The 8,864-nt window shown below is 44.1% G+C and overlaps 1 protein-coding gene across 8 annotated transcripts in view; it reads left to right on the top strand.

Moving 5' to 3' along the window:
- Nucleotides 1-605: 605 nt before the first annotated feature.
- pole3 (polymerase (DNA directed), epsilon 3 (p17 subunit)) overlaps nucleotides 606-8,864 on the top strand; it is a 14,029-nt gene continuing 5,770 nt past the window's right edge. The window contains exons 1-4 of one of the 8 annotated variants that reach the window (XM_043719884.1): nucleotides 606-683; nucleotides 3,311-3,390; nucleotides 4,048-4,133; nucleotides 6,900-7,018. In XM_043719884.1, coding sequence (XP_043575819.1) covers nucleotides 3,325-3,390; nucleotides 4,048-4,133; nucleotides 6,900-7,018 — 271 coding nt within the window. In that variant the 5' untranslated portion in view covers nucleotides 606-683; nucleotides 3,311-3,324. The other 7 variants (XM_043719886.1, XM_043719891.1, XM_043719887.1 and 4 more) reach the window with 7 other exon arrangements.

Genomic DNA, 8,864 nt, shown 5'->3' with positions numbered 1-8,864 from the left:
TTCAAGATTGTTCATTGAGGTTCCCTTTCCACCTTTAAGTGTGAACTTCCATGGCTTTGATTAGATACACTACCGTGTGGAAATAGGCCCTTCGGCCCAAGAGGGCCACACCGACCCCCCGTAGAGAAACCCGCAATCACGGGGAGAATGTGCAAACTCCACAGTCTGTGGAGGCTGGAAATGAACCTGGGTCCTCGGTGCTGCAAAGCAGCAGTGCTAACCACTGAGCCACCGTGACGCTTTCTCTCTCTCTCTCCAGATAGCCAAGTGATTTACATCTGCAGCTATTTACGGCAGTAACACTTTTTTTAAGAACCAACTTTGGAATTATTAGTTAAAAACATTAACAGAACTTTGGGTTCTTGCCCCGTGGTCATGACAATATGAATAAGTCCGACCGGGCAGTGTTAGTTTTAAGTGAATGTTGGGGTGTTAAGTTGGGAAAGAACACGGTTTTTGAACCATTTTTCTTACTCCCGGACCGGGATGATCTTGAAGAGCAGCACTCGTGGATTTTCTCCAGTGCCTTCAGATGGCGCCTCACTCTGGAACCCACCGCCAAGCGCGAGCAGATGATACGTGTTCATGTAACGATCACATGTCATAGCAACCGTCCAATCAGACGATCCGGCGGAGGTAAGAGGTGAAAGGTTCCCGGATGCCGTGGACGGACATGCTGGTTGGTGAGTGCGCGCGAGGAGGGGAGAGTGGGGGGCAGCCGTTATTCTAATGAGCTGCTTCAGTGCCGCGCCGCCGGCGGCTTGTGGACACTTCACTTCAGTCAGCGCCCGGGGCTAGATCGTGGGAGAGGCGGATAAAAAAAACCGGGAATCACCTGGGCAGCCGGCAATCTGAGGGAGGGTGAGCGCCGCACGGTCGGAGGGTCAGTGCTGAGGGAGCGCCGCACGGTCGGAGGGTCAGCACTGAGGGAGTGGGAACCTCGGAGAGTCAGTGCTGAGGGAGCGCCGCACTGTTGGAGGGTCAGTGCTGAGGGAGTGGGCTCTGTCGGACGATCAATGCTGAGGGAGTGGGCACTGTCGGAGGGTCGGTGGTGAGGGAGCGCCGCTCTGTCGGAGGGTCGGTGGTGAGGGAGCGCCGCACTGTCGGAGGGTCAGTGCTGAGGGAGCGCCGTGCAGTCGGAGGGTCGGTGCTGAGGGAGCGCCGCACTATCGGAGGGTCAGTGCTGAGGGAGCGCCGCACTATCGGAGGGTCTGTGGTGAGGGAGCACCGCGTTGTCGGAGGGTCAGTGCTGAGGGAGCGCCGCGTTTTCGGAGGGTCAGCACTGAGGGAGTGGGAACCTCGGAGAGTCAGTGCTGAGGGAGCGCCGCACTGTTGGAGGGTCAGTGCTGAGGGAGTGGGCTCTGTCGGACGATCAATGCTGAGGGAGTGGGCACTGTCGGAGGGTCGGTGGTGAGGTAGCGCCGCTCTGTCGGAGGGTCGGTGGTGAGGGAGCGCCGTGCAGTCGGAGGGTCGGTGCTGAGGGAGCGCCGCACTATCGGAGGGTCTGTGGTGAGGGAGCACCGCGCTGTCGGAGGGTCGGTGCTGAGGGAGCGCTGCGCTGTCAGGGTCGGTGCTGAGGGAGCGCCGCGCTGTCAGAGTGGCAGCGCCGAGGGAGCACCACGCTGTCCGAGGGTCAGTGCTGGAGGAGGGGGTGGAGGCGCTGTGCTGTCGGGTCAGTGCTGAGAGGTGCTGCGCCATTGGAGGATCAGCGCTGAGGGAGGACTGCACCGCTGAGACTGTTGAACAATTGTTTAGTAGCCCAGATAAATGTTAAACACTTTCCGAGGCCGAATTGTGAATAACAGCATCTTTCATTTGAAATGTTCAATGCCACAATTTTTCAGTAGAATTGGGATGAGGTCTCTCCTTATTGTTCTGCTCTAATTTTATCCCTGAACCAACATCTCTGGTTATCTATCCCATTTGTGTTTGTGGAAGCTTGCTGTGCAGAAATTAGCTTCTGTTTCTGCATTACAGAACGGCTTCACTTCTTTGAAAAGCATTTTGGAATGTTTGGATGTTGTATAGGATGTTAAACAAATGCCTGTCTTTTTTTGTTAGACCCAGCCTTTCAATGTAAAATCATCACAACAGTTAATGAGGATCCAACTTTAAATGTTATTAGGTCAGGTAAAATTCTTTATTCAATGTTGGACAGCACACATTGTGACTACTGTTGAGACTTTCACGGACGGTGGAGATTCAGGGGGTCCTGGGCATCAGGCTGTACAAGTATTAGATCAGAAGAAGCATCTTTAACACTCGATTGTGAGGACATGGAATTCACTTTCATAGTTAGTGGCTGAGCTAGAATCAAAATTAATATTGATCATTAACTTGGATAGTGGATGACAAGACATGCAAGTGGGGTGTATAAGCTTAAGTAGATTGAGCAGTGTTTATATTTTGTTGTCCTTTCATTTCCTTGGGATATCTCAAAGTATTTCTCAATCCATCAATTACTTTTGAAGTATGTACAGGCCAGCAGCTAATTTGAATTTGGGCCTAACTGGGTTCCACAAAAACCAATAGGAACAGTTAATCATTTTTTAGTGATGTTTATTGAGGGTTCTGCGCTCCTCCTTTATTAGTGCCAGGGATCTTGCTGTGTTTGCATGCACAGGGAGGTGGATCCTCAGTTTAATGTTTCATTAAGACAATCTTCAGAATGCCAAGAATACTGCAGTAAAGGTCCAGACAAATGTAGAAGCCTGATTGTGTATGCAGTATAACATTTGTTGGAAGCAGACAGTGAAAATTGATTCTCTCTTTGGCATTTGACTTTTGGATCATGTGTCACAATTATCCCAAGGATTGATGAGGGCAGAGTGGTGGAGGTGATCTATATGGATTTCAGTGAAGGCATTCGACAAGGTTCCCCATGGGAGACTGTTTAGCAAGGTTAGATCTCGTGGAATACGAGGAGAACTAACCATTTGGATACAGTTCAGAGTACACCCATGGCAAATTTATCCCAGTATAATATCCCCACTGCAGATCCTTTCCAGCGTGGCTTATTCATGCTGTAGATTTGTCCCAGTCTGGAGTGTCCTCTATTAGATGTATCCTCGGTGATATGTAGTGAACTTATACTTGGGATCATCGGGCCAAGTGGGGATGTCAATAAATCACCAAAATGCCCAAACAATTAAGAATGTATTGCTTTCATCTAAAAGTTTCCATATTCCTGAAATGTTTGTGCAAGGTATTATATCTTGGCTCATGGTTTTATGGTACTTTTGAGTTGAAAGGAATGTCTCAGCTGCCCTGGACTTTGACATTTCTAACTGAGTTGTTTCTGTATTTGTAGTTTAGGTGAGAAAGATGGCTGAGCGACCAGAAGACTTGAATCTACCAAATGCAGTCATTACTAGGATTATTAAAGAAGCGGTGAGTATGAATTAGATAGGCATCTGTAATCGCAAATTTTGCGCACTTAATTCTACTAGATTGTGAACTGTATTTTTTTACCTCATGCAACTAATACCTGACAATAAATGGAAGAGAAATTCTAATAAAAAGAAATTCTCACTGCTTAGTTATTCACTGGTAGCTAGTGCTTTTCTTGACAGAATTTTGCTTTTTAAAGTAAGAAGTTGGGTAAGTGAAGTTAAAACAACGAATAGACGCTAAAAATCTGAAACAAAAACAAATTTAATGAAGAAAATCAGCAGGTCTGGAAGCTTCTGTAGAGAGAAAGCAGAGTTAACGTTTTGAGTCCAGCGACCCTTCTCCAGAACTGTTTCTATTAGTAAGGATAATTTGAATAAATGCAGTTTTGATTACCTGGCGAGGTTACTTGAATAACTAATAAAGGGGTGCACTTCGCATTGCTGTCACATTCAGTTTGAAATTGGTTATCAGAGGATGTTCAAGTTCTGGAACACACTCTTCTTTGTTAACACCCCAATTAAAAAGTAGTAACTTCCTTAAAGCATGTTGGCTATATAATAAATAATGTTCTGTTTGTAATTTACTAATACCCAAAAGCTAGTTTGTCTCTATACTTGAGAGCGTACAATTGGATGAATGCATTTATTCTCTTAGCTTCCAGATGGAGTGAATGTTTCAAAGGAAGCACGCAGTGCAATATCCCGAGCAGCAAGTGTCTTTGTTCTTTATGCAACTTCATGGTAAGAAATTCTATGTGAGCATTAAAGTGCTGTGGCCAATTTTCCGTAATTGTAATGAAATCATTGGTTTTCTTACAATGACTTTGAAATTTGGGACTCTGTGTGATGGAAGATATTAATAAAAGAACTCACATTGATGGAGTGCAGGCTTATCCAACCTTTTCACGCAGGGGGTTGCATTTCAAGTTTTCTGACTTGGAGGATATTAGTGAGCAAATTTCCGGGTATTGGAAGTTTGCTATAACTATGAACATAATTTTCTTGACTTTAGAATTTATAAACCAATATATTGATAAATGAGTAATAAAAAATCTTGTCAAACTATGAAGCAGCAGAGCTAACTCAAAACCTTTCTTGCCCTTTTGATTAAGAAGCAGAGATAGAGAGACAGATAGTTCCGAAGTCTTGGTCGCCAGGGAAAGTTAAGCAAACATATAACTTAGAAGCAGGAATAAGCTAATAGAGCCTGTTTTGCTATTCAATAAGATCATGGCTGATCCAGTTATGGTCTAACTTCTACATTCCTGTGTACATCATATGACTCTATCTATTGAAAATCTGTTTAACTTGGTCTGGTGAGGTAGGGGTGAGATAAGATCTGTCAGTAGAGGAGGGGTGTGGAGACAGTGGTATCTGTTGGATCCTAGGCATAGAGGTCCTGACGGCAGGATCTGGGGTTGGTGTGATGTTGGAGATTGTGTCAATTCACAGTGATAGAGGGGGCTGTTAGGTCATGGTCTGGGAGAGTGTGAAGTAAGACGGGTCAGTTGAATAGTTACACTGGAATTAGACTAGGTATTCAACAGTTCAATATTTCCTCAGTAACTATTAACTGCAGCAGAACCCTCTGAATTCTCTGAAATTAAATGGATACTTTTGGATGGTTACAAGCAGAGGGGAAATTGCCCACTGGAATCTTAATTTCTCGGACAATTCCTTTGGCAGCTACTACTATGGGGATTCTGCAGGGTCCCTATGTTTAGCTCCTGTCTACGATTATCAGGCCATCCGAAAATCTGGGCCAAAATGTTTCTACATCATTTCACTTCCTGCACATATTGTCTTCTGATCTGCATCTGAGTACTTTACAAGGCATTCAATTATGTTTCCGATATGCCTAGTCATTGTGATGGTGGATGCTTTTCTTTACTCTTCCCCTTTTCTGTTTCTTGGATACAGTTAATCTATATCGTTTTAGTTTCAGAAAATGATTTGACACCCAAAACCTTAACTGACGAGTCTTTTGATCATTTGGTGTCTGACCTGCTATCAGTGATTTGAGTGTTTGCTGTCTTTGATACAGATTTACCAAATGTGTAATATTTTGTTTCTCATTCATCAAAAACGTTTTAGGATTGGGGTCATGGGGACAGGCAAGCGGGCAATGTTACTTCAAATTCATTCAATGGTCCATATCCACGATATTCATTCTTATTCTGTTCCCAACTACTGCCCCTTTTGACTCTGTCACACTAAGTGTGCATTGCTGTCCTCAGTCAAAAGTATATATTATCCCAGGCTTAGCTTATCGATAACTCAAAGCTCTTTCCTCCATAATTAACCTTTCAATGTCTTTACTCTCTCAACCCCATCTTGTCATTCAAACTCAATGAAATATATTCATAATTACCAGACCAAGATACGTGGCACAAAATGTCAGGGTCTGAGAATGCACTGTTCAGGAAGGGAAATGGAAATGTGTGCTTATGTATAAATATGTAATGGTACATAAACAAGTTATGGACTTGCAAAAGTTCTTTGTACAAGAGAATACTTGCAACAAAATTGTGGATGGTTTCATTAATGGAACATGAGGCCAGCACAAGGGTCTGGATGTCAAATTCATGTCAATCATAAGAGAAGCTGATTTGGGTTGGAGATGGGAAGTGTTATGGGAGTAAAAATAATCAATCTTGATACTGGATTAGATATGGTGTTTAAAATTCATCTCTGCTCAAATCGGAGGCCAAACTTGCAAATGTTCTGATTTGGCATGCGGTATTAGCTAGGTAGAAGTCATGGAGTCAGCAGCAGAGATTTTGAGGTAAAGTCTAAAGGGACAGTGGCTTTTTAAAAATTATATTCCTGCATTGAGATACAATTTTATTTCAACTCATCAGTCCAGAAATTTGAGTTCTAAACTATAGCAGCTGGGGAATTTAAATTCAGTTAAACGTATTTGGAGTAATGAGCCAGTCCCAGTAGTAACAACTGCAAAACTGTTAGATTATCATGAAACCCGTTTGGTTCACAAATGCCCTTTATTTGGGAAGGAAGTCTGCCATCCTGGTATATGTGAGACTCCATACCCACAATGATGTAATTGACTCTTGTAAGGCTATTTCAGAGGGCAGATAAAATATTGAATTGTATGCAAGAAGGCAGCTCACTAACACTTCCTCAAGAGCAGTCAGTGATGGGCAATCAATGCAAGCTTTATTAATGATGCTCAGATTCAGTGAATGAAAAAACATTGTCCTGGAGATGTTTAGAGGAGGAAAGAGAAACCATTAATTCATTTTTTGGATAGCTAAAGCATGGATGCATTCAAGTGCCTGAGTATAAGGGTTTTAGTGAAAGTTGAATAAAGTGGTTTCTGTCTGCCCAGTACTTATACTTGGAGCATTATGTTGGTTCTAAGGTCTGTCTAATGTTGCAAGAGTACCATAACGATCTTAGAAATTGATCTACATCTATGGGATAATGCAATAAGAGCTGTACCAAGTGTAAATATAAAGAGGTGCATTAAAGTTTGTATATTCCTAGCGCAAATAACTTTGCAATGAAGAGCAAGAGGAAAACACTGAGTGCCTCTGATGTGCTTGCAGCAATGGAAGAGATGGAGTTTGATCGCTTTATAACCCCACTGAAAGATGCATTGGAAGGTGAGGAATCTCTGGTACTAGTTGCATTGACATTTAATTAACATACATTTGGGGATGTCACCATATTACACACCTAACTAGGGACCAGGTGTCAATAGTAATTCAAAAGTATTGTTTAGTTTATTAATGCCAAAACTGACATTTTTTTAAGGGTTTAAGACAAATATTTTAACGTGAAATGAAAAGTAGTAAACAGGACAAGTAAAAAGGTACTGTATAGCCGAAGTATGGTTTCAAATACAGGGGGTAGTGGTCAAATTCATCCTTTCAATTCCCCATAAATCCTGGTGGGGTTAAGTATTTTAAATAGTCATTGAGGTGTACAGCACAGAAACAGACCCTCCGACAACTAGTCCATGCCGACAGAAATCCCAGCGGATCTAGTCCCATTTGGCAGCACTTGGCCCATATCCCTCTAAACCCTTCATTTTCATTTACCCATCCAGATACCTTTTAAATGTTGCAGTTGTACCAGCCTCCACAACTTCCTCTGGCAGCTCATTCCATATACACACCACCGTCTGCGTGACAAAGTTGCCCTTTACGTCTCTTTTATATCTTTCCTCTCTCACCCTAAACTTATATCCTCTAGTTCTGGACTCCCACACTCCAGGGAAAAGACTTTGTCTATTTATCCTATCCATGCTCCTCATGATTTTATAAGCCTTTATGAGGTCACCCCTCAGCCTTTGATGCTCCAGGGAAAACAGCCCCAGCCTATTCGGCCTCTTCCCTCTAGCTCAAATCCTCCAACCCAGGCAACATCCTTGTAAATCTTTGTTGAAACCTTTCAGGTTTCACAGCATCTTTCTGACAGAAAGGAGACCAGAACTGTGCACTATATTCCAAAAGTGACCTAACAAATCCCCTGTACAGCCACAACATGACCTCCCAATTCCTATATTCAGTGGTCTGATCAATAAAGCATATCAAACGTTTTCTTGACTATCTTATCTGCCTGTGACTCTACTATGCATTCCAAGGTCTCTTTGTTCAGTAACGAGACCCCAACATTTAACTGTAGAAGTCCTGCTCTGATTTGCATTTCCAAAATACAATGTGGATTTGTAAAGACCTGTCGAGAGAAAGCAAAGATAACTGGACCTGAAATGCTAACTCTGCTTTCTCTTCACAGAGTAAAGATTAGAGTGGTGCTGGAAAAGCACAGCGGGTCAGGCAGATCTGAGGAGCAGCAAATCGACGTTTCGGGCAAAAGCCCTTCATCAGAAATGAGGCTGGGAGCCTCAGGGGTGGAGAGATAAATGGGAGGGGGTCGGTCTGGGGAGAAGTTAGCAATAGGTGGATGGAGGTGGAGGTAATGGTCATGTCAGAAAGGAGAGTAAAGCGGATAGGTGGAAATGAAGATTGACAGTTGGGACAGGTAATGAGGATGGTGCTGAGCTAGAAGGTTGGAACTGAGGTAAGGTGGGGGGAGGAGAAATGAGAGAACTTGGTGGAGTCCACAATGATGCCCTGGGGTTGAAGGGTCCCAAGGTGGAAGATGAGGCATTCTTCCTCCAGGTGTCGCGTGGTGATGGAGGAGGCCCAGGACCTGTATGTCCTCGGCAGAGTGGGAGGGGGTGTTGAAATGTTTGGCCACAGGGCGATGGGGTTGATTGGTGCGGATGTCCTGGAGATATTCTCTGAAGCACTGCGAGAAGAGAAGACCGCATCGGGAGCAACTGATAAAATAAATGTGGTAGTGCAGGTGAAACTTTGGATGTGGAAGGCTCCTTTGGGGCCTTGGACGGAGGTGAGGGGGGAGATGTGGGCGCAGGTTTTGCAATTCCTGCGGTGGCAGGGGAGGGTGGGTTGTTAGGGGGCGTGGACCTAACCAGGTAGTGGC

This window comes from Chiloscyllium plagiosum, chromosome 30 (assembly GCF_004010195.1).
Source record: "Chiloscyllium plagiosum isolate BGI_BamShark_2017 chromosome 30, ASM401019v2, whole genome shotgun sequence".
In the NCBI taxonomy this organism is placed as follows: Eukaryota; Metazoa; Chordata; class Chondrichthyes; order Orectolobiformes; family Hemiscylliidae; genus Chiloscyllium; species Chiloscyllium plagiosum.
This window is presented reverse-complemented; position numbering and strand designations above follow the sequence as displayed.